The 27,043-nt window shown below is 36.9% G+C and overlaps 1 protein-coding gene across 1 annotated transcript in view; it reads left to right on the top strand.

Moving 5' to 3' along the window:
• The first annotated feature begins 6,168 nt into the window (after positions 1-6,168).
• The window catches only part of tafa5a (TAFA chemokine like family member 5a), a 116,284-nt gene continuing 95,409 nt past the window's right edge, over positions 6,169-27,043 (top strand). The window contains exons 1-2 of the mRNA XM_077710039.1: positions 6,169-6,286; positions 12,514-12,655. Coding sequence (XP_077566165.1) covers positions 12,637-12,655 — 19 coding nt within the window. The 5' untranslated portion in view covers positions 6,169-6,286; positions 12,514-12,636. The remainder of the gene's footprint in view (positions 6,287-12,513; positions 12,656-27,043) is intronic.

Raw genomic sequence — 27,043 nt, forward strand, 5'->3', positions numbered from 1 at the left:
TTGAGGTACCACTGTATATATAAATCGAGAACTACTCATTTGAGTACTATTAAACACATTTTAGTAATATTAAACCACTAGTTATGTGTTACTTTGTTCATAAATGGCAAATTTGAACAAATCTAAATATTTTTCTAATCTAATTTCCTACTTTTGGGTGATTTTTCAGAGAGTTGGATCGAATTAATTTGTTTTTAGTTCATTTTAATGGGAAACGTTTGTTTGAGTGACGCAAAATCGACATATGAGCTCAGTCCCGGAATGAATTAAGCTCATATCTTGAGGTACCACTTTATAAGTCGCATTCATTTTTGAATAGTTTAGTTTTTAGTTCAGGTTTTTGCTTGTTTTTTGTTAGTATGACTCAGAATGAAGATGAATTGATAATCTGGAAAAATACAGTTATTCATTAACATTCTTATCACAATTTAATTCTTTTTCTTTTCAGCTCTTCCTTTTATTATGGAAAAAAACCATTTTTTTTGGATGACATCTTGAATTCAACCCAGTTTCATAGTTGGGCTCTTTTACCACCATAAAAGACAAGGTAAGCTTTTAAAAACTACTCTTCCTAAATACTCTTTATTCCACCAATAACATTGTTTAGCTTCAAATGACATCACATTCTGAATTCACATCACATCACGTTGAATATAACCACAATCATTTGTCAAATTGACTTCACTTTTGATCCATTTGGAACATTTTAGATCAAGGTAAAGTTGACTTAAGTATAAAGTGGTGTTTTTATGTAGCATATCCTATGATGCACACAGTTGGTCGTCTTCTTCCGAAACGTTCCCATAGCGAGAAAGACGGGGCACTGTTCCATTTAGGAAGCCCGGTCGGTGTCAACGCACGTCCCGTCCCGGCCACACAGGACCTAGCCTGATTCTTTCACCTGAACGCTTCGCATGAGGTTTTACTTTAGTGAATGATGAGCTGTGCTCTAGTGGGCTTCTGTCAGACGTGTTGAAGGTCAATCTTTTTTCACTTTGCGATGGCAGATCACATTTTTGGTCGTCCTTTTTTATTATTTTTATAACTTAACCTTTTTCCTTTAACTTGTCAGCCGCCGTTGTTGGTTTATCGTTTTTGGCGTGTTTTGTATGGGGATTTTATTCATTAGTTTGACCGAAAAAAATGATTCTTTAAAGTGAATTGCTAAGAAATATCACTTTTGACTGGAGACATTGTTTTGACCCAGTTCTCAACTGACATGAATCACCACATGAAAAACTACTTCCCCATATAAAATAAGGCGTACCTTGAGATACAATCTTAATTTGTTCCAGGACTGAGCTCGTATGTCAATTTTCTTGTAACTCAAACGAAAGTTTCTCATTGAAATGAACTAGAAACTAATTAATTCGTTCCAACTCTCTGAAAAAATGCCAAATACTGGATATTGGATTGGAAAAAAGTGTTTTATTTCTTTTAATTGACATCTATTAACAAAGTAACACATAACTAGTGGTTTTATATTACTAAAATGTGTTTAATAGAACTAAAATTGGATGGATTTCGCAGAGGGTGGAGAGAGATACCTTTTTTTCACTATCAATGGGCTGTTTCCCTTTGTATTCCCTTCAAAATATTCAGAAAATGATGCACACAAATGTCTTCACAATAGGATAACGCACAACCACTTATCACCAATATTATCCAATTTCAGAAACACACAATTCTATTTAATAATATGACCTTTACCCATTTTTTATCCTTCTCCAAACCCCCATTTTTCCATCATTTTCAAACCAAATCGTGACAGATAGATAAATATTAATGGGATCAAGCTGCATTGGGATACCACTAGGGACCTCTATGAATTTTTCATCCACGACAAAACTGCAACCGTGCTTTGGGACCTGTTCAGGAATCCGAGTGAACTCAATGTCTGTTGTGGGATGATGTTACGCTTATATGCTACAGCCGGACCGATGACATTGCGGACAATGTGTACCGTATTTTCACGACTATAAGGCGCACCACATTATAAGGCGCACCCTCAATGAATGACATTTTTTCCATATATAAGGCGCACTGTATTATAGGGCGCACTGTCTATTTTGGAGAAAATTTAAGACTTTTAAGTGTGCCTATAGTCGTGAAAATACAGTAATTGCTATTGACTTCCAGGTATGAAGCACTCACTACTTTACAGTCACCTCTAGAGCCAGCCATTGTTGATGTTTTGGATTTTTTTTGTATAAAATCTTGCAGTGGGGGAGGAGCTATATGATGGAAGATGTTATAAACTAAGATGGCATCTGCATATTTAACAGTATTGTTTCAGTTCAGGCGTTTTTGTTTTTTTAATATCCGACAGTGGTGGTTTTTCGTTTTTGGTTTTCAGTTTTTTCCATATATAAGGTGCACTGGATTATAAGGCGCACTGTCTATTTTGGAGAAAACTTAAGACTTTTAAGTGCGCCTTATAGTCGTGAAAATATGGTACTCGCTAAAAAACGTGTGCTTATCATTTGAATCGTTTTTGCGGTACGTTTGGTCGGACTTGAAAAAATGAGATGTCAGCCAAGTTGAGGCCATCCCGTAATATAGCACCGCTGTGGAGAGTCAGCAGAGGCCTCGATAGTGACACGAGGTTTGCACCGCACTACGTTTGCGGTCGCAACGGGCTGCTTTGGGTGGGAGTTCTGTTTACAAGGGGTCGAGCCCATTTGTAAGCTGTCAAGTGGAAATGCTGGCCAGTTCGCAACACCCGTCCTGCTCACTCTAAAAGGTTTGACGTCCTGAATAATGATGGCACTCGATCTGGCTGTTTAAAGGTCAATCCTAACAAAACAAAGGTATGAAATGAGGAAATATTTGGATGTAGCCACACAAGAGTTGGAAAGTACTACAAAATCCAAGCCACAAAATAATCCTGTTATTCAATTATTATGTTAGATGTACTGTGTCTCAGTGGATCTCATTAAATGAAACAAAAGACAATTAGCTGCAAAAGAAATGACAAAATTAGTGCAATAAAATAGCCAAAACGACCTCTTTCGCCATAACAAAACAAACATGACCATTAAGCCAACTTCATTTAATGATCCTGTTGTTGTACTAATAATAAAAGCCAACACATTTAAAAAAAAAAAACATTCCAGCAAATAAAGTAGGCGGAAAAAGTATGTTTCTTACATTTTTATATCTTTTAATTGGATGAACATTATTCCTTAATTAACCTTCAGCATTTGGTAACAGAATTCCTGAATATTTTGCCTACTTTTATCATCAAATATTGTTTTTAAAATGATAAAAAGCACTCCTGATGAAGCCTATACAGTGGTACCTCGAGATATGAGCTTAATTTGTTCCGAGACTGAGCTCGTATGTCGATTTTCTTCTAAACTCAAACGAACATTTCCAATTGAAATGATCTAAAAACAAATTAATTTGTTCCAAACCTCTGAAAAAACACCAAAAACAGGATATTGGATTGGAAAAACTGTTTTATTTGTCTACTCGTATATCAAAATTTGTCTCGCATCTCAAGATAAATATAAATATAAATAAGATAAATTTTATTCGCATCTCAAATTTCTCATATGTCGAGGTACTACTGTACCACACACGTTCAATTGGATTTATTCGTCAGTTCCTCAAAACGCTAAGATCATTTCGTCCAATTCCGGTTGTGATATGGCCAACTCCGCTATGTATTACACACGACATCCCAGGATCGGCATAATCCAAGTGCAGCTCTGTTTTCCCCCTGGCCTCTCTTTTGGGAGACTTGATTTCCTTCCAATGCGGGTTGCGCTAATGCGGTTGGCACATGAAGCAACAGCCCACCAACAGCAGCATCATTTAATGCGACGAGGCGCTGTGAACAAATGAGCTCTGAACAACGGCAGTTGTGTGAAGCTCCGCTGCCCATCTCCCAGGGCGCCGCGCTAACTTTCCCTAAAAACACAAAAAGAGAGCAGATACGGCTGGTCGCCGGAACGAGCCTCCCGCAGAAACACCCTTGCAACAATCTGTTACATCACTGTAACTCTGTTGCAATTATACAACACACATTCTGTTGCTGTTTAATGTTCACACTGACCTCGTGCTGTGGAAAAAAGACATTTGTACTGTATTACTGGAGACGACGACTGTATGTAACAATATAAATATATATGCACATATATATATATATATATATATATATATATATATATATATATATATATATATATATATATATATATATATATATATATATATATATATATATATATATATATATATATATATATATATATATATATATATATATATATATATATATATATATATATATATATATATATATATATATATATTTGATGTCTATCTTTTTATCTATCGATCTAATATCTGTCTAATATATGGCTAATATCTATCTAATATCTGTCTAGTATCTATCTAGTATCTATCTAGTATCTATCTAGTATCTATCTAGTATCTATCTAGTATCTATCTAGTATCTCTCTAGTATCTCTCTAGTATCTATCTAGTATCTATCTAGTATCTATCTAGTATCTCAATAGTATCTATCTAGTATCTCTCTAGTATCTATCTAGTATCTATCTAGTATCTATCTAGTATCTCTCTAGTATCTCTCTAGTATCTATCTAGTATCTCTCTAGTATCTATCTAGTATCTATCTAGTATCTATCTAGTATCTATCTAGTATCTCTCTAGTATCTATCTAGTATCTATCTAGTATCTCAATAGTATCTATCTAGTATCTCTCTAGTATCTATCTAGTATCTATCTAGTATCTATCTAGTATCTCTCTAGTATCTCTCTAGTATCTATCTAGTATCTCTCTAGTATCTCTCTAGTATCTATCTAGTATCTATCTAGTATCTATCTAGTATCTCAATAGTATCTATCTAGTATCTCTCTAGTATCTATCTAGTATCTATCTAGTATCTATCTAGTATCTCTCTAGTATCTATCTAGTATCTCTCTAGTATCTATCTAGTATCTATCTAGTATCTCTCTAGTATCTATCTAGTATCTATCTAGTATCTATCTAGTATCTATCTAGTATCTATCTAGTATCTATCTAGTATCTATCTAGTATCTATCTAGTATCTATCTAGTATCTATCTAGTATCTATCTAGTATCTATCTAGTATCTATCCAGTATCTATCTAGTATCTATCTAGTATCTAACTAGTATCTATCTAGTATCTATCTAGTATATATATAAAAAATATAAATATAATAATTTCCTCAGAATCAATTCTCACCATTTCTATTGTACGTTCCACTTTATAGTGGAAAAGTGGCCATCCTGGAAATCTTTAAAGTGGGCAAATTAGTTTTGTATTGGATTCAATGTAAAGTTCCACTCAGTAGGTGATCCATATACATCCGGCACGAATCCTCTGCAGGTGATATCTAATCATACATAGCTCCATGTGCCTTCTTCTCACCCACTGTCTTGCTTATTAAACATTTCTCTGCTTTCCACTTGCCACAAAAGTGTCCATTAAATCGTAGAACATTAGTCTTAATGGTTACCTCCTGACAACAAGAGGAAATCGTTGTCTACCACCAAATTTGGGCATGTCACTGCAAGAGGTTCGCTTATGTTTTAAATGAAACTCATCTTGCTGCTTTTTAAATAACCTGAGCCACGGTAGATGCTGTATCAAGTCACATTATTTCTGATGGAAAGGCAGAATGTGGAAAGTCAATTACCTTCACTGCTGATTTCCCATTGAGATATGATGTAGCGCTCCACTTTGTTCATCATCTGAACCTCTGATGCAACAATCTTGCAATTATTTGACTGTAAATGTGGTCAGTTTCCCACCTAATGGACCATTTCATATTTGAAAAAAAGTCTTGTGCCAGTTACTAACAAGGTCACAGGTGCGTAATATCTACCTACCTTTCTGGCAAGTTTCTATTGATGGATTTTAAGCGCAATATCATTTTTACAAAGAGTCGCTAATGATACCTTGCATTACAAATTTTGGCACCAAGTGAGGAGAACAACCCTGAGAAAAGCCGCCTCTTCCTATCACCCCATTCCATATCCGTATAATTTTAGTACGATTAAACACATTTTAGTAATATTAAACCACTAGTTATTTGTTACTTTGTTAATATATTCCGAATTAGAACAAATCAAACATTTTTTCCAATCTAATATCCTGTTTTTGGTGTTTTTTCAGAGTGTTGGAACAAATTGATTTGTTTTTAGTTCATTACAATGGGAAACATTCGTTTGAGTTACGAGAAAATCGACATACGAGCTCAGTCCCGGAACCAATTAAGCTCCTATCTCAAGGTACAACTTTATAATGTCTTTTTCAATAATTATGTGTTACTTTGTTAATAGATGACAAATTAGAACAAATAGAAATGTTTTTTTTCCAATCCAATATCCTGTATTTGATTATTTATCAGAGGGTTGGAACGAATTAATTTGTTTTTAGTTCATTTCAATGAGAAATGTTCGTTTGAGTTACGAGATAATTGACATACGAGCTCAGTCCCGGAACGAATTAAGCTCATATCTCAAGGTACCACTGCACCACTCTTTTCTGACCATCCAAACGAAAAGAAAGGTTGCAAAAAGGTAAAGTCTATATGAATCTGACGCAAACAAATACCAGTCTGGAGGCAGCGACCTCCATGAAATGCTTTGAAACAATCGATTTAACTTCCCTTTGGGAGTTTCTAAGCCTTCACTTCATTTGTGCATAGATGCCATACTTGTTCAAGAAAATAACCGTGATGTACTCGTATGTCTCTTGGGATTGTCCTCTTGGGAATGCACAAGCAAACAACTAGCAATGAAAGATGTCTTTAGAGAGAGGAAAACAAAGTTAAAAGTCCTTTTAAATTGTTGTTTTTTTGCTTCCGTCTCATAGATTTCAAAGGTTTCCTTCGTAACATCTTTAAAAGGGTTGTTTACATAGACATTTTCTGACTCATTTGATTGAATTAAATTCTATCATTGCAAGATAGATGGTAACTGTCGCAATTAAATCCAACTGAGCCACACATCAATGACCTTTTAAATTAAGCTTGATGATGTAATCCAAATCTTTTTCAACCTTATTTTTTTACCAATTTCTCCTAATCCAGTCAAAATAACGCAAAAACTAATTCAATCAGTTAATGACAGTTCATATTTTCTTGTATTAAAGTTTACAGCTTTGACATGATGCTCTCTTATTATCAATAGTTTCTAAAAAAGTATAATTCCTTGAGATACGAGCTTAATTCGTCCAGGATTGAGCTCGTATGTCGATTTAATTTATTCCAAACCTCTGAAAAACACCAAAAATAATATATTGGATTGGAAAAAATGTTTTATATCTACTAATTCGCCATCTATTAACCAAGTATCAAATAACTAGTGGTTTAATAGTATACTAAAATATATTAAATAGAACTAAAATTTCACAGAGCTAATTCCTGAAGAACAAGAGCATAAGCCTACAAAATATTGGGATTTAGCTTTTAATTTTGTTGTCCCCTACTGCTGTCAAGAGGGCTGGCCTGGGAATGTCTTCTTAAACGCTATCATCCGTAAGATAATACGAATAAAATATCTGCTTTGAAGGCAAACTTATCATTGCAAGCGTAGCAGACATAAAATGGGAATTGCCAGGTACAAGGCAAAGTGTAAAATAGAGTCGGCTGGTGACAATGTTTCCGGTCAACGTTGGCTACAGAAAAATGGAATAAGCAAACTAGCGGGTCCCATTTTAACTGGTAGGATGAATCACTACGGTTTGCGTACTCTTATCTGCATGGCGCTGCACGGGACAACATTCAAAGCCGGCTTCCTGAAGCAGCCTTGGAAGGCAAGCGGCTCTACATTTTATTGGCTGGTTATCTCATAGAGGGAGAAAGATTATTCAAGTGAATATATAATAAAGTTGAACAAGGAGGAAGCATTGGAATATTGATGTCCATATGTTCTGGAGCGTAAAAAAATCTATGCAGCATTTGTGACAGTTGGCAAAATATATTGACTGATTTGCCATTGATCCATAGCATAAGAACATTAAGTAACTCTACAGTATAGAGACTACAGTCAAGTATTTTGAATAGGATAGTTTTGCAATGCACAGTAGAGGTGCTTTTCATTTTTTATTTATTTTTTACTGTTTCACCTTCAATTATCTTAATAAAACAGAAACTGCCAGTATTTTTCTTCCACATTTCATGCTCTTTTGTTACTCCACCATGCATCAAGAGCTTAATGGCTCTTTGCTATTTGGCACAATGACACAAGTGTGATTCTCCTGGCCTCAAATTTCAGTTTTCCATGGATAGAGAGAGCCCTATGGCTTTCTGGTTGGGGATAGAAATGGAAGCCAGCTGGCTGCCTCTCGCTATGGATCTCAACTGACGGTAGAAATATGGTCTTGGGGGCTGCCAGAGGAGAAAAGGGTTGTGGGGGAGATATCGACAGGGAAAGGTTGCCCAGTAGCATTTAGGGCTTTGAAAAGCCAAGCTACAGTGCATACATACAAATTGCCTTTGATAGCTGCTGCTATTGCAAATTATCGTCCCCAAAAATGCGCTTAATGCTTTTTTTTTACGTCAAAGTGAAAAGCTAGCAATATATTTCCGATTCTTATTAGTGACGATACAGCTATTTCTGAACTATAGGACAGTACAGTGGAACCTTGACATACGAGTGAGCTGACATACAAGTGACCTGACATACGAGTGACCTGACATACGAGTGACCTGACATACGAGTGACCTGACATACGAGTGACCTGACATACGAGTGACCTGACATATGAGTGACCTGACATACGAGTGACCTGACATACGAGTGACCTGACATACGAGTGACCTGACATACGAGTGACCTGACATACGAGTGACCTGACGTACGAGTGACCTGACGTACGAGTGACCTGACATACGAGTGACCTGACATACGAGTGACCTGACATACGAGTGAAAATTAGAATTAAGTTTAGTTTAAGGTTAGATTAAATTTATTTTTAAGTGTGTCTGCATCGTAATCCAAGTTCATTTAAATTTGTTTATGATATTTTAGAAGTGCATTACCGTGCAAAAAGTCATATGAGCTCAGTCCCGGAACAAATTAAGCTCGTATCTCAAGGCACCACTGTAATTTAATTCATATGGAATTGAGCTTTTGTAAAAAATAAATGAATCAATCAATAACAATAATAAAATCAGTACAAAGCTAGTCTTAATCAAGCAAATGCTCCCATGTGGTAATCAGCAACAACAACAATTTATCACTATGTGCTTGTTTCTGATCACTAAATGAAGATGGCACAACCAATTCATCAGAGGAAAACTATAAGACAGGACCAGAAACTACATTTAAATAAAAGTTAAACATTTAAATACATAAAGTAATCACTAGCCTTGCATTCTCAGTCACTTGTTAAGACTACATTTTCAAGGTCTTGACTTACAAGGTCTCTGTAAATTGGAGTCCTTGGTTGTGAGATTGCAAAAAAAAATAAACAGAATTTCGGTAAAGTTTCCCAATGAATTCTTGCCTTTAAAATAATCAAATTCCTGCTGCCAAATGGCAAGACAGCGGTAACGGCTCGCCCTTCTAAAGGCAAGTGAGAAAGCGGGTAAAACCGATGCAAAGCGAGGCTAAACAGCAATTTCAAAGTGTGTCTGCTGTTTGTGAGGGCGATCAATGCAGCCCATTTTCAGCATGTTGTCCTTTTGTGTTTCAGAAAAGGATATAAAACCCAACTTTGCATGCAGTAATCGTTCACATTCACGAGAGCATTGACTTTTGGTTTTGATAGCTTTCCTAGTCAGATAAAAATCCTCCAAATCAGAGAGTCCTTACCATTGCGAGTTCTAGGTAACGCTAATTCCATCATATTTTTTTAACTAGTGAGATTTAGGGAGAGATTTACAGTCCCAAAAATATACTTTTAATTGTAATTGTTGAGAAATGACAGATTACTGCTATTACGAGCGTCCATCAATTGGCGAGAGGACTGTACGACGGGCAGATGTAACTCCTTGGAAGCCCCCCCAAGGGGTTCAAATGCCAGGGTGGATTAATTCACCTGCTGCCAAGGCGGCCTGCTCGCTGTTTAGATCTATGGCCCCACAGCTGTCGTCCCTCGCTTTGATGTGTAAGGGGAGGTAGATAGTGTAAGGATGGTGGGGACAACAAGAAAGTCCAGATTGGAAGGGGTTTGCATGTGATTGACAGCATCTTTTGCGTTTGATCAGCCAAGGGAGAAACAGGACGGGACATGTGAAGGTACCTGTGTGGAGACCGTCCCCATGGAGACGGCTTTAGTGAGTCAGAAGAGCTCAGGAAGTACTCTGTGGAGGGTTCCCATGGGTCCTTCAAAATCAACTGCAGTGATCAGATGATGGTTTTCAAAAGCATCGTTGAAATAGGTCCGTTTGAATTGTAATGATTGCGATATTTGAAGATCTGGGGGATGGAAAATTAGATGCAACCTGCAATTGGTGGCTTTGGATTGTTAATCTTGAAGAGAAGACTCATGGAAAGACAACTAGAGAAAGTATAGTGGTACCTTGAGATATGGGTTTAATTCGTTCCGGGACTGAGCTCGTATGTCGATTTGGTTGTAACTAATTACTAAAATGTGGTTCGATTAAACTTATTTTTGAGCCTTTCTGCAGCCTTTGCTGTGCAAAAAGTTATCCCCTCTTTCCCTACCCTTGGCGGAATCCTAATTTTAGTTCTATTAAACAGATTTTAGTAATATTAAACCACTAGTTCTGTTTTTTTGTTCATAGATGGCGAATTTGAACAAATATAAATGTTTTTACAATTTAATATACAGTTTTGGGTCTTTTTTCAGAGAGTTGGAATTAAATAATTCATTTTTAGTTCATTTCAATGGGAAACGTTCATCTGAGTTACGAAAAAATCGACATACAAGCTCAATCCCGGAACGAATTAAGCTCATATCTCGAGGTACCACTGTATAGGCTGCTCTGTACATCACTAAAACACACTCAATCTGCCGTACATAGGTCTAACCTATCTTCCCTCTTTCTATCAATTACTATGTGTATCCTCATCAATAGTATTTAAATTGAAGTTTCCTTGAAATACTAAAGAAAAATGCCAGGCGGATCTTTTACCAAGTGACCCTCAAAAATACACCATTTTCCTTCGCTATGCCGTCACGGTGTCCAGACCCATCATGATAGGTTTCAACCAAGCATGAAACAACTCTGAAGAGCAGTGGGATAGCGTTAGATAAAAGATGGCCGTCACTGAAAAAAATGAGTTCTCACACGAAAAATAAACATGACCGGATGAGCATACACACAACAGGATTTGCCATTGCTTTGGATTTTGGTGCAAAAGGCCCAAAACACAATGCGGACGGACTATGATGCTTTCTTGGACGTACATTGACTCCTTGTCATCTGTCATTTGTTGCCTACCGACCCTCCCGAAATGCTGTGAGCATCAGAAGTGTTCTGCCAAAAGCTTATTTAGAGGCATCACATCGCTCACAACAATTTCGCCGCTCCAGCGATTGTGAGTAGAAAATTGCCTGGGCCTTTGAGAAATGAAGGGTCAGGGTAACCTTGGACATAAAAATTATTTCAAAAGACTCCATTCATGGGGGGGCTTACATTCAAAGTGCCAAAAAAAAAAAAACAGGAAATACTGCAAAATTCTCAATGGATGGTGCTTGAATGTATAAAGTTATGAAATACAAAAAGTTTGAATAGTATAGGCAGTTCTGGAGTTGAATGTGAGGAGTACTCTCAAGTACAATGGTGAAAATCTACAGTAGTACCTTGAGATATAAGCTTAATTCATTCCGGGAGTGATACAATGCTCCGCCCAGTGCTCATAGAGACATTACACAAGTTAGTTGCAAGGATAGAGACAGAAGCCATGATTTTTTTTTTATAGCCGCTGTCTGCTCGTATCTCAAAATTTGTCTCTTATCTCAAGATAAATATTTGCCCGAAATTTTACTCGTATCACGAATTGCTCGTATGTCAAGCCACTCTTATGTCGAGGTGCCACAGTATTAAAACAAATCACCTTGACTAAATCACCACTTTTTGAAAGAGTAATTTAATTTAGTCATGAATGTGTGTAAACACTAATATTGCTGCAATATCAAATGCTTACAAATGAAAAAGCCAAATGAAAGTCACCCTGAAAAGCAAATCAGCTCTTTAATAGCAGTGCACTTGTAAATGTTGTGCTGCTATTGCTGACTGAGTGCCAATTTCTTTTGCAGGCTCTTTTATGGGATGCCTGAACATGTAAAATGCATGGAAATATAGCACACTAAATACAGTGTTGCCTTGATCGCTTAATTCTATGAGCCATGAATTGTACTGTTATTTTATGCTCTATGTAATGATTGCCATGTCGTCATTATAACATTCCAACCTTCCAATGTTGGAGTGTAATAATCTGATTAATTTGAATTTGTGTTTAATCTTTGTTGGGTAAATGGACATTATCTGTGAAGCATCTGTTCAATTGTTTTTAAAGCCTTTCCTTCTCAATTTTTGCAGGTTTAAAGCAAATTGAGGTGATGGAAATGTAGTTCTAAACGTAACCTATGGATGGATTGATGGATGGATAACTTTATTCATTCATTCATTCGGGAAATTTTACGACATAAGTCTTGAAGCAACATGGAATCCGCTGCTCAAGGTAAGACATTCAAATTGTCATGTTTTTGAGTTGATGTGCCACGTTTGATGAGAAAGCTAGAAATTTTGTCAATGGACAACACTGTAGCCCACATGTGTCAAAGTGGCGGTCCGGGGGCCAAATCTGGCCCGCCACATCATTTTGTGCGGTCCGATAAAGTAAATCATGAGTGCCGACTTTTTGTTTTAGGATGAAATTAAAATGTAGGGTATATATGTATATTACATTTCCTGATTTTCCCCTTTTAAATCAATAATTGTAATTTTTTAAATCATTTTTTCAGTTTTTAGTTAAAAAATCATTTTGTAAATCTAAAAATATATTTTAAAAAAGCTAAAATAAACTTTGTTTTAGATCTATAAAAACACTGCATATTCAGGGCTTTTAATACAGTTCTTTTAATCAATTTATTTAAAAAAAAATCTAAATAATATACAAAAATGATCCGGCCCACATAAAATCGAGTTAACATTAACACAGCCCGCGAACCAACCCGAGTCCGACACCCTTGCTGTAGCCTACTTTAGAACACTTTTCCTATTGCTTGAGGCCAAGGTAAATGATGTTCTTCTATGCGCACCTACTTAACATTTGCAAGACGGCGTTGTCCAAGTGCTTGCCGACCTTTTTCCACACTGACACGTGCCTCTCTTCCGCAAACACGGAATCTGCAAACAAATACCGTGGTCCCAAATATAGCTTTCAGATGCTGATAAACAAGATACGGCCGGCCAGGCTTTGAACCCCTCTTTGTTAATCCACTCAATATGGCAGTGCGTAAACACACAAGTGCACACACACATTCTGTATTATCTATTCAGGCTGCATTCGGCCAATGTAATTCCGCAAGGGAGTAAAAAGACTCGGTCAATAAGTTCTTCCTCTTCTCAACTTTGACTTCAATATTAGTTTGTCTGTGTTTTTTCATATCTAGATTTTCTAGGTCACCTGTGTTAAAGTGGCGGTCCGGGGGCCAAATCTGGCCCGCCGCATCATTTTGTGTGGCCCGGAAAAGTAAATCATGAGTGCTGACTTTCTGTTTTAGGATCAAATTAAGAGGAATAGTATAGATAAATATTACATTTCCTGATTTTCCCCCTTTTAAATCAATAATTGTCATTTTTAATCATTTTTTCTGATTTTTTTTAGTTAAAAATCATTTTTTAGATCTATAAATATATTTAAAAAGCTCAAATAAAAATTGTTTTAGATCTATAAAAAACTGAATATTCAGGTCTTTTAATCCAGTTCTTTTAATCCATTTATAAAAAATAAAAATCTAAATATTATATTTAAAATGTTCCGACCCACGTGAAATCAAGTTGACGTTAAAGCGACCCGCAAACCAAGTTTGACACCCTTGTATCTAGGTCATTAAGAAAATAACTGTTTCCTAATGATCTCGTTTGTGTTAGTGTTCCATTTGTGTGTATTTGTTGCGTTATTATAAAACAGAATTGCAGTCGTCAGATGTGATGGTAATCACAAGTCGCTATCATGACTGACTTTGTTGTTTTTGGCCATCCAGATTGCTTTGCAATGTTTGCCAGGTTGTTAATAGTCGGCACAAGTATGGTGCAATTGTCTTTTATGTGCGTGGTTAGTATTGATGGTAAAGAAATGGCTTTTAGTATAGAAACTTTTTAAAAACAGACGAACTCATTGTCCTATTTTGGTGTTTTTTCAGAGGGTTGAAACTAATTAATTCGTTTTAGTTAATTTCAATGGGAAACAATTGTTTGAGTTACAAAAAAAATCGACGTACGAGCTAAATGCCGGAACTAATTAAGCTCGTATCTCGAGGTATCACTGTACTTAAGTTTAATTTTTACAAGGAACGGCTTGGAAGTCATCTTCAGCATTGACAATAACCAGAAGCTAAATGAAGAACTTAATAATACTTAAGGCTACCCATTGATTTTAAATTAATTGCAATTAGTAGTATACAATCTTTGCAATGAACTGCATTAAATATATAGTTTATCCACCCGCCTGCCTTGCTCCTGTCTTTTTAGTCCCTAAATGTATCTTCTCCTGACATTGTGATGTCATCATGCACTTGTAAACCTACTTATAGCTCAGTTGTAATATTCTCATACTGTACGTATATACAATTATACGCTGAGTGAGCTTTCATGTTCGCTTCACTAGCCTTCGTAGTAAATAATTTAACTTTTGAATAGTGATTGCATCCAAACAACAATACAATACGATAGGAGACCTTGCACATACCCATTATTTACTTGGTGCTTTTATGTACGATTCCAGTGTTGCAGTGTTGGTGCATGATTTTAACCTCTCCTCCTTGATATTGATAGGCAATAAATAAACCTACAATAACGTTAGACGGTGCTCAGGATAGTGTTGACCTCCACCAAAGCCTTTGTCATGTATTTTAATGGAATCCACACTAAGGCTATATCTATTGTGCATTTTTCATTGACTGCTGGTGGCATGTGAATATGTCAAAACCTAACTTTCGGTTTATTTTATGACAGAAAGAAAGATTTCCGAGTCGAAAATATTTCAAACGTCAGGTTTGTTCGTCTGAGTCTGTATTATCGTTGTCCTCCTTTCTATCTGTCTGTTATTTGCATCTCGTCCTGAGACTTGCGGGGCATTTTATTATCTAAATGGGACCAGGCGGCGCTGGGGTGGAACCAATCACATACAGACCCTCTTTGATAGGAATCCTGCAGGGCGGGCAGCACAAACAAACAAAAAAATCTCACTATATCAGCTCAAATTCGATTTGACTCTGCCACAGGTGAGCTTTTTGAATAAAAATGCTTTTCAAATTGGCACCAAACAGCACAGAGTAGTGGGAAATAATCATCTGTAACAACCCTTTCCTTTGACTGCAACAATCTTGATCCAAAGCTATCTTCCTTAACAAAACATCTGTTAAAGTGTTATTTTTGGGGGGGGATGATTCAAATTTCATAGAAGGTAGTTGTTGTACAGTTGTACCTCGACATACGAGTGCCCCGACTTGCGAGGAATTTGAGATATGAGTAAGATTTTGGGCAAATATTTATCTTGAGATACGAGTAAGATTTTAGGCAAATATTTATCTTGAGATAAGAGACAATTTTTGATATACGAGCAACAGCGGATGTGAGAGGCAACCTGGCAGAAGAAAGGTATCAAAATGTAAAAAAATAATTAGAATTAAATGTAGTTTTAGGTTAAATTATACTTATTTTTAAGTATGTCTCCATCCTAAGTTCATTTAAATATTTTTATGTTATGTTACAAGCGCGTTGCCATGCAAAATGTCTCCTCCCTACGAAATCTGTATAATTTTAGTACTATTAAACACGTTACTAATATTAAACCAATAGTTATTTGATACTTTGTCAATAGATGGCGAATTAGAAAAAAATCTAAATGTTTTTCCAATACAATATCCTGTTTTTGTTGTTTTTTCAGAGGGTTGGAACAAATTATTTTCTTTTATTTCATTTCAATGGGAAACTTTTGTTTGAGTTACGAGAAAATCGACATACAATCTCAGTCCCGGAACGAATTAAGCTCGAGTTACCACTGTACTTTGTTTTCTTTTTTTTTTGTAGTTGTTGCAATTTTATTCCGCATGGCAACTCGAACAGCCCTCGGTGCAGTTTGACTCGTGCACACAGATTAAAGATGGATATAGCGGTGAGCAGTTGTGCTGCTAAATATTTTATCTCTGCCTGAATTCAGAATGTGTGCTTCCATGACATCCGTATGTGTGTGTGTGTGTGTATTCTTGGAAAACCATTGGACGGAATAATATAAAGTGTAGAATTCTACTTTCCATACAGTAAAGTGAAGGCAGAATTGCCTAAATAGCAGTCAGGCGAATCCTCCCACAGACACAAATGCACGCTATTAGTGTAAGTCCACTCGTGCATATCAGTAAAGCTGATGATCTTAAAGTGTAATCCATCTCGAGCAGCAGCTTTGCTGGTTTCATCAAACTCATTTGAAATCATCTGCGTGTCTTTTGCATTTATTCTGGGCATCAAAATCCATTTAGCTGTGTTTTGAAGCTCCCTAATTCAAATCAATAACAAATAAATCTCTTCAAATCTCCCCGGGGGCCATTTGACTGAGGAGATGGTGAGGAAGCAGCGGGAATTACATTAAATTAAGCAACAAGCACAGCGCAGAATTAAACCTGAGTTGCAAATTAAAGGATTCATTACAATGTTAACGGTTTGCTGGAAGGGATTCTCTTTGACCACCAACAATACTAATCAATTATAGATGGAATTTGGTGTAGTTTGTCTGATAACATGACTGCTTAAATGAAGTATCGCAAAAATGAAGAACTGATGGGGAAAAAAATGGAAAAAGGAAAAATATATCACCCGAAAAAAGACAAACTATAACATACTTTGTTCTCATCTATTTGTTGACTTTGTTATTGCATGATTCGTAATTGTATCTGGTTGTTATAAAATCCAGTGGCGATCCGTGAATTTCCTACCGACGCCTTCAGTTGTCTGAATCAATCCAACCCTCAAAATCTATTTTTTGGCTATAAAACCTCTATTGCTGCAACACATAAAACATTATCAATAATAACCTCATATAATTGACATATTATTTGGGAATTTAGCCATATTTTACTCACCAAAAATATTTTTTACCTGTACACAATATCAATCCTCCTTTCTTTCCTCCTTCTTTCCTATATTTTCCATTAAAGCTAATCAAAGATGCTAATTTATCATTTAAAATTGAATTAGAGGTTTCTTTTATTCGCAAATCATTTACAAAACATCCCCTAAATAACGATGGGATGTCATTTCTTTTAGGAAGGAAGAAATAATTCCGTTCCAAGTGCTTATTTGATAGCCGAGCCAATGTCAGTTCATTGATAACCTCATTGATATTTTACCCACTGTCAACTCGCAATAAGCACCCTTATTTATTTTACTTACCTTCCTAAGCCGCTACCATACCCTTGACTTAAATTCCGCTAAATCTGCCTTATAAATCCTCCATTCTATGCTGGAAATCGTAGCTCGCATTCTCAGAAAGGTGCCCACACAGGGTTTTGAACTTTGCCTTCTAGCCTCGTTTGATTTAGCAGACACGCGACCGGGCACTTTGCAAAGGGCAGGCATAACAATATGTTGACATTTCATTTCATTTCTTCATTCCTGTCTGCGACTAGTGCACCACTACCAGCCGATTCTCTGTGTAAAGCGATAGCGATCCCGGGCAGGCAACAGAAGAATGGCTGACAGAGTGACTGTCTGCTAGACGCGCCGGCTATGCCCAGCGCTAGATTAATGTGGTTACTATTGAATCCCCGGGTTGAGAATCGATCCGTTTATCCGTGGCATGAATGCGTAAGGAGTTGGGGTTGCTGTGATGTAACCTTTTCTATGGAGTTCTCTACCCAAAGCAGCCTTTGTGTGCTCTATGTTCACCCTTGTAAATTGCAGATCTGGGTTTATGTATAATGTAGATGCTGGCCCAACCTAATTCCGTCATGTGTTTTGCAGAGTCTATTGAATTCAGCTAATTTCATTTCCCTTGGTGATTTGTGCGTGCATTTCGACCACATGTCTCTTCGTGAGCTCCAGATTGAGATTATAATTCATAATATATGCATGTATGTGTGTATGTATGTATTTATATACACAGAGTAGATAGAGATAGTAGATATTGTAGATAGAGATAGTAGATAGAGATATTAGATAGAGATAGTAGATAGAGATAGTAGATAGAGATAGTGGATAGAGATAGTGGATAGAGATAGTAGATAGAGATAGTAGATAGAGATAGTAGATAGAGATAGTAGATAGAGATAGTAAATATAGATTGTAGATAGAGATTGTAGATAGAGATTGTAGATAGAGATTGTAGATAGAGATTGTAGATAGAGATAGTGGATAGAGATAGTGGATAGAGATAGTGGATAGAGATAGTGGATAGAGATAGTGGATAGAGATAGATAGATATAGAGATATAGAGATATAGAGATATAGAGATATAGAGATATAGAGATATAGAGATATAGAGATATAGAGATATAGAGATATAGAGATAGATATAGAGATATGGAGATATATAGAGAGATTTAGATAGATATAGAGATAGATATAGAGATTTAGATAGATATAGAGATAGATATAGAGATTTAGATAGATATAGAGATAGATATAGAGATATAGAGATAGATATAGAGATATAGAGATAGATATAGAGATATAGAGATAGATATAGAGATATAGAGATAGATATAGAGATATAGAGATAGATATAGAGATATAGAGATAGATATAAAGATATAGAGATAGATATAGAGATATAGAGATAGATATAGAGATATAGAGATAGATATAGAGATATAGAGATAGATATAGAGATTTAGATAGATATAGAGATATAGATATATAGAGATAGATATAGAGATTTAGATAGATATAGAGATATAGAGATAGATATAGAGATTTAGATAGATATAGAGATAGAGATATATAAATGTAGAGGTAGAGGTAGATATATATATATATACACATCACAGACTTGTGTTTTCTTTAGCCCAAATTCTAATTGTTGCCAACGGTAGCCATCTTTGAGTTAAGCCTGAAGGTACCAGTGATGGACTGCACCTGAGTTTTAGTCTCCCCTTGTCTCACACTATTTGTTCTTTGAGGCCTCATCGTCCTCCTCGCGACAAATTGCGTCTGTCTCAACACACCGTTTATACAACGTAGCGGCAACAACTCGACAGTTTTTTGATCAAAGCAATTAGCCATACCTGGCGGGGAAAAAAAAAAAAAACGACTCATGTATCTGATGTAATCATCCAGCTGTGTTTGCATTTCATTTTGCCACCATCTCTTCCTTCCGTTGACACCTTTTGTGATCCTCCGTGGTTAGTAAATCTCCCAGGGCGATGCCTTGAGCCGTCGTGTAAAGCTGCTTTTGGATTCTTCCCGATGAAAGCCGGTCTTTTTTTCCCCACGAGATGATGGCTTATTCAGGAAATTAAACACTTTGCAGCCCTCCAATAAGTTACTGTAGGTACAAAAATTGCTTTTTCAGAAATTTGTTCTCTCTTTTTAAGTTTCTCAGGTGTTACCGTTCTTGTTACAATTGGAAAAAATGTTTTATTTGTTCTAATTCGCCATCTATTAACAAAGTAACCTATAACTAGTGGTTTATTTTTTACTAAAATCTATTTTTCTGACAGTTTTAATAGAAACTATTAATTCCCAAGTGCTTAGAAGTACAGTTCTGATTTATTACAAAGTGTCACTCCGTTTTCTTACAAATTCTACTTAGGTTTAAATTTGTTTGGTAAAGTTTCCTACTTTTTCTACTGTCATATTCCGATTTGTCGCACGATAAAGTGTCTCTCTTATTTTGCATTAAGCCAAAATCGTTAACTTCAATCACATTCTCACTTTCTACTATGCAGAATCAAACTGTTAAGATCATTTTGATTTTTTTCCATTTGAGTCTTGATAACTGATTAATAATTGTTGACAAGATTTTAGATATCTTTACCAAATGTTTAAAAACTTGTGATAGTAGGACATGTACATTGGCAAAAGGAAAGAAATGATTGCAGAAATATGTCTTACTAAAGAGCAATCATGGCGTCCGTGCAGAAGATATTTTTATAATGATGCGGATGACCGTTTGATCACTGTTTGGTAAATATTATGGTCTAGTTGTCATGGTTCCTCTTCTAAGTACAAACTGAAATTAGACTCAGTCCTACGTTTCAGTCAACGACTTGAGGCAGTATCACTATTAACAGACTTTTTCAAAGATAATCAATACTAGAAAATATTGTCTCATGGCAGCGTGAATGGCTTTATCATTTACTCATTCCTGACATTTATTGTAACAATTTTGGCTCCATGAATGCTGGTTAATTATAAGAATGATTGACTGAGTGAATGATACAATTTGTTTTAATTTGCTATCTATTAACAAAGTAGCACATAACTAGTGGTTTAATATTACTAAAATGTTTTTAATAGTACCAAAATTATACGGATTACTTCTCCCGGCCGGGTTGGCTCTTTTAGCCCCGCCTCCACCCCGACTTTCAGTCAATATCGAGGGTTGTTTGACTTTGTATTCCCTTCAAAATATTCCCAAAAGGATGCACACAAATGTCCTCACAATAGGAAAACAGACAACCTCTCTCCAACGAGAAGTATTATATACTACTCTTGTATTAGCAATAGTCTTGCCGTTAGCACTGACTACCGAAAAAGAAAAAAACACAAAAAAATGCACTGCTCCGCCCAGTAGTCGTAGAGACATTACACAAGTTAGTTGCAGGGAGAGAGACAGTGGCCATGATGTTCTTATGAGCAGCATCTCGCGTCCTTTGTCAAAATTTGTCTCGTATCTCAAGATAAATATTTGCCGGAAATTTTACTCTTATCTCGAATTGCTCGTATGTCGGGCCACTCGTATGTCAAGGTACCACTTTATTACTAATGGAAAGTTTTATGTAAGGATAGTTAAAGTGTGAATAGCAGAAAGTGTGTATATTTGCCAATACTTCAAGTTTAAGAAACTAATGAAGCCATGTTGTTGTGGGGGAAAACTTATTAGCACAATTGACTATATTAGCAGATTTTTTTCTTGTACCTTTCTTAGTTCTTCTCATTCTCAGATCATAGTCCCAATAATAGAGAACAAAGTCATTAATGGGGCTTGGAGACCACACACAGTTTAAAAACGGGTGCAAAAATGACGCACTTTCATCCCTAGCATATTGAATATGAAGAACACCACAGGGACGCTTCTTTAAAGACGCTAATGTAGAGGAAGACAGATGGTCTGAAAGAGAAGTGAAGGAGGCCATCTGTGTCCACACGGTGGAAGCATCAGTCATCAGAAGAGGTGGTCTGTGACATTACCTATCAGTCATTTACGACGTACGCCCCGACATGTCGTCCCGGACACTTGAACACTTATTCACTCGTCGCCTCGTGACTCTAATGACTCCCCGTTTGACAGCCAGGTGGACAAACGACCCGTGACTGACCTCGGCGACCCTTAGGGGGTTCTCGACGTTAGAGAGGTTAAACGCCACGTGAGAACAATAAGGCGGGCGAGGAATAGGTGATGTGAAACCCCAATGGGGTCATTTCCAAGTGGGTCGTTGAAATCGTACTGTGGTACCTCGAGATGTGAGTTTAATTCGTTCCGGGACTGCGCTTGTATGTCGATTTTCTCGGAACTTAAATGAACGCTTCTATTGAAATGAACTGAAAACAAATTAATTAGTTCCAACCCTCTGAAATAACACCAAAAACAGGATATTGAATTGGAAAAACAGTTTTATTTGTTCTAATTTGCCATCTATTAACAAAGTAACACATAACTAGTGGTTTAATATTACTAAAATGTGTTTAATAGTACTAAAATTAGATGGATTTTGTAGAGGGTAGAGAGAGGAGAGACTTTTTGCATGGCAACACGCTCGTAGCATAACATATACTAATTTAAATGAACTTGTACGGTGCAGACACACTAAAAAAAATAAGTGTAATCGATTCTAACACAACAATTCTAATTTTGTTTGACATTTTGACACCTTTCTTCTCCCGGGTTGGCTCTTTTTGCCCCTTCTCCACCCTGACTTTCAGATGCAACCTATCGAGGGTTGTTTTGAGTTTGTATTCCCTTCAAAATAGTCTGAAAATGATGCTCACAAATGTCCTCCCAATAGGGTAACGCACCACCACTTACCAACTAAAAGTAGTATATAATCCTCTCGTATTAGCAAACAAGCTCCGCCATTCGCACTGACTAACAGAAGAAAAAAAACTGAAAAAATGCAACACAGAATGCTCATATGTCGGGTCACTTGTATGTCAAGGTACCACTGTAACATGGGAACCACTCAAATCTACGGATAGAGGCAGGTCAGCTGCCACGTTCGGCTTAGGCCGCCGCGGATCGACTATAAAGTTTACAGGAAAAAAAAACGGCATTCTCGTCGCATCCGTGCATTAAAATGGTCCAATTTAAAAGTACATCTTTATGTGACTCAGTGATCATGCATTGCATAAATTCCTATTGGCAGTCATAAGGTCATTTGTGAGAGGATTGCGAATAGAGGAAGAAGCCACCATGAATATCGATGAATGCAAGCAGCAGAAAATGACTCGTAACATAATCTTTTCATCACATTGCCATCCATGCCTTTTGTCTTGGTAATTGTGTGTTGGCAAGCAACAGGACTCAGCAACTATGCTGTTTTGAGCTAATCACAAGTATAATTGCTCTAAGTGCTTTTGTTGCCATTCTAGTCATTCAGCCAGTTTTTTAGGATCACGACAAAATAAAAATGGACGCTGGCAAAATGAAACACGGCTGTAATTAGGGCCATTTTTTTTTCTTCTGCCTTTTCGATGCTATGCCAAGATGGCATCCTGTGCTGAAGGTTTATTTGAAAGATTAAAAAAAAGGCCCCTAAGCCAAGATCAGTAGTTTTAGGCTTTTTTTGCGGTTTGGCATTTGTCATCAAGAGGTCCCTTGCAAAGATTGGCGTCCAGCGTCGAGCCTGAAGAAAAAAAAAGGGGGATTGATGATGGGATGGAGCTAAAAAACAAAAAACTGAATATACTGTTAAACATTGGAATAAATTAACCGCCTCTTCGCATTATCCAACTAATCAGCTTCGTCTCCCATTGGATCAAAATAGATTGTTATTTAATCGTTGATCCACTTCAATGGTTGTGATTTTTTATGCTTGGCTGTCCACCAGTTAAAAAATATTAAAGGATGGCAGGGGTTTTCAGTTGGATTTGAAAATATTGATTGGAAAATGCACCTTAGGAAGGTAGTAGTATTGTCACTTGTCTGTTGTTGAAGCATTCTCTGATATACGAGAAATTCAAGATACGAGTAAAATTGTAGGCAAATGGTTATCTTGAGATACGAGACAAGTTTTGATATACGAGCAGATGGCAGACATGAGATGCTACTCATAAAAACATCATGGCCACTCGCTCGTGTAATGTCTCTGCGAGCACTGGGCGAAGAATTGCATTTTTTCTGTGTTTTTTTCCAATCGTCAGTTAATATCTAAGAGAGATAGTTTAATATCTAATAGAGAGAGTTTAAAATCTAAGAGAGATAGTTTAATATCTAATAGAGAGTTTAAAATCTAAGAGATATAGTTTCATATCTAAGAGAAAGAGAGTTTAATATCTAAGAGAGAGAGAGTTTAATATCTAACTACTGTTTAAAATCTAAGTAGATTTGACCGGCGACCTAAAGTCCGGCGACCTAAAGTCCGGCGACCTAAAGTCCGGCGACCTAAAGTCCGGCAACCTAAAGTCCGGCGACCTAAAGTCCAGCGACCAAAAGACCGGCGACCAAACGTCCGGTCACGACATTTTTTTCCTGCCCAAAAGTTGTTATACGTCGTATACAATTTGAAATGATACAAAAAACATATAAATTATGAAAAAAATGGACAGGTATGCAAATAGGACACAACAGTGACCCCCAAGAAATGAATTCATCAGTTTTTGGTTGATTTTGGCATATGCAGTTGAAATCTTACAAGAAAATGAGCCCTGAGCATTTACAACACTGGCACCCGAGCCAAAAGGACATTTTTTCTTTCAGCAGCATGGCTAAATGTTGATCCCAGGTAAACAACAGTGTGGGAACAGGGCGGCCCACCTGTTTCTCCCTGCTGATCTTCGAGGCTGTCGTTTACAAATGGATAACAGGTGCCTTTGCTTGTATTTGCCTCTGTGGCTTGGCACGTTGCCACAGGCCAAGTAAATAGAGCAAAGCTGCATTATTTGATGAATTAAAGAGCGACAACTCAATAAAAAAAAAATTGGGACAAAGGCAAAGCTTTGTCGCCACCTGTGTGTAGGGGACATAAAATACATGGTTTTTCAGCGGACTTTTAGGAAGATTTTGTAAACTAAGATGGCATCTGCATATTTAACAGTATTGTTTCAGTTCAGGCGTTTTTGTTTTTTTTAATATCCGACAGTGGTGGTTTTTCGTTTTTTGGTTTTCAGTTTTTTCCATATATAAGGCGCACTGGGTTATAAGGCGCACTGTATTATAAGTTGCACTGTCTATTTTGGAGAAAATTTAAGACTTTTAAGTGCGCTTTATCGTCGTGAAAATACGGTAATTGCTATCGATTTCCAGGTATGAAGCACTCACTAATTTGCAGTCACCTCTAGAGCCAGCCATTGTTGATGTTTTGGATTTTTTTGTATAAAATCTTGCAGTGGGGGAGGAGCTATATGATGGAATTAGTTGTAAACTAAGATGGCATCTGCATATTTAACATTATTGTTTCAGTTCAGGCGTTTGTATTTTTTTAAATCCGACAGTGGTGGTTTTTCGTTTTTGGTTTTCTGTGTTTTTCCATATATAAGGCGCACTGGATTATAAGGCGCACTGTCTATTTTGGAGAAAATTTAAGACTTTTAAGTGTGCCTTATAGTCGTGAAAATACGGTACTAAAAGACAATGCCCACTGGTTAAGGAGTTGTTTCCTGTTCGACAAATGTTCTTTTTATGGGCGTCAGACTGCGTTTGGCAGATTTGAAGCAACAGGAAAATGCACACACTGTGGCTTTGATTAGGGTGCCGCTCCACGCTTATTTTCACTTTCCCGGCGCTCTCAACGCACCTCCCGAAAGCGCGCGTGGATGCTATGGGGATTTCCACACAAATATATTAATTAGCATGCAAATGAGTTGGGTGTCGTCGACTTAAAGCATTCGCTATAGTTCATTTCAGACGTAGCAAAGGCAATTAATGAGGCCTTGTTCACAAGAAAGAGAATTTCCTGCAGATCATTTTCAAAGAAAAAAAGACCGCCTCACGTCGTACCCCCTTCGGTGAAACTCGGTTCACGGAAAACGAGCGCTAGCCATCGCGTTAGTTCCACATACGCCCGATAATAGGATAATACACGCTTTTTTCATCAGATGCAAATGGCGCCATAGAATCGACGAAGCAAGACAAGAATATTTCCGACGCGTTTTGTAAAAGCTCCTCATTCATTTTGTTTTTTTGTGCAATCGTGGCAAACAGGCTACCTGCGGCTCTCAGCTGCAACGGATGCCGTGCAAAGTTGTACACAAGTTTTGACAAGAGCTGCGTGTAAATGAAATGAAAAGATACATTTTTATATACAGTGGTACTTCGAGATACGAGCTGAATTCGTTCCGGGATTGAGCTTGTATGTCGATATTTTCGTAACTCAATGTTTTGCATTGAAATGAACTAAAAACTAATTAATTTGTTGCAACCCTCTGAAAAAATACCAAAAAACAGGATATTGGATTGGGAAAAAATATTTTATTTCTTAAATTCGCCATTTATTAACAAAGTAACATATAACTAGTGGTTTAATAGTACTAAAATGTGTTTAATAGTTCTAAAATTAGACGGATTTGTTGGAAGGGAGAATTAATGGATGCACTTTTTTGCACGGCAATGTGCTCGTAACATAACATAAAGAAATTTAAATGATCTAGGAATACGATGCAGAATCTCTCATCCACTGTCTGCTCATATATCAAAATTTTTCTCATATCTCAAGATAAATATCCGCCCGAAATTTTCCTCTCATCTCGAATTGCTCGTATGTCAGGGCACTCGTATGTCGAGGTACCATTATATTTTGAAAAGCAGAAAATGCCACTTTATGTGTAGCCGAGCAAGCAGAAACATGCCGTTTTATCAATAATGACTACATGAATCAAATACATATCCACATGCTTTTCTTTTGTACCTCTTCAAACACCAAAAGGTTGTCGTCCTAAAGCTTGCTTGTGATTGGTCAAGAACATTGTATCAACAAGGTAGAAAATATTTACCATGCTGCTTCCTACAAAAATGGCGCATGATGTTTTTATCGACTCTAATCTCTAAAGAATACGTTTGTCTGACTTCTCAAAACATCTCCTGAAAGTTTCACTTGAATTTTTTTCCGGATTCCCGCATTGTTTAAAGCGCCCGTTCCGACTCTACGGATATATTTGTCAAATCTATTTGAACTTGCGCACAGGCCAGATCGTTATTGCAAGGCGTCGGAGCGCAACACGCGGAGTCAACAGAGCTGCTAGCTAGCGCCATGTCGATTCATGATGCCAAAGAATAATGTGATGTTTTCTCATCGCTACTTTTCAAAGATCTTGGAACATTTGACAGGAACTGTGGTCGCCAGAGAAGATAAATGTCTTTGTACTAGGCATGCATTTTAAGCTTTGTTTTGTCTGGCAACTTTGTGGAGAAGCCAAGCTCGGCTTGGCTTCTACCTTTTAAAGTTTAGCTCACTGCTAAATTCGGGTTACTAAAAGAGTATATGTCTTAGATTTTGGAAGAAATAGCGGGTTTGATTATAACTGGTCGGAAGAC

The sequence above is a fragment of the Stigmatopora nigra genome, chromosome 23 (genome assembly GCF_051989575.1).
Source record: "Stigmatopora nigra isolate UIUO_SnigA chromosome 23, RoL_Snig_1.1, whole genome shotgun sequence".
Lineage (NCBI taxonomy): Eukaryota > Metazoa > Chordata > Actinopteri > Syngnathiformes > Syngnathidae > Stigmatopora > Stigmatopora nigra.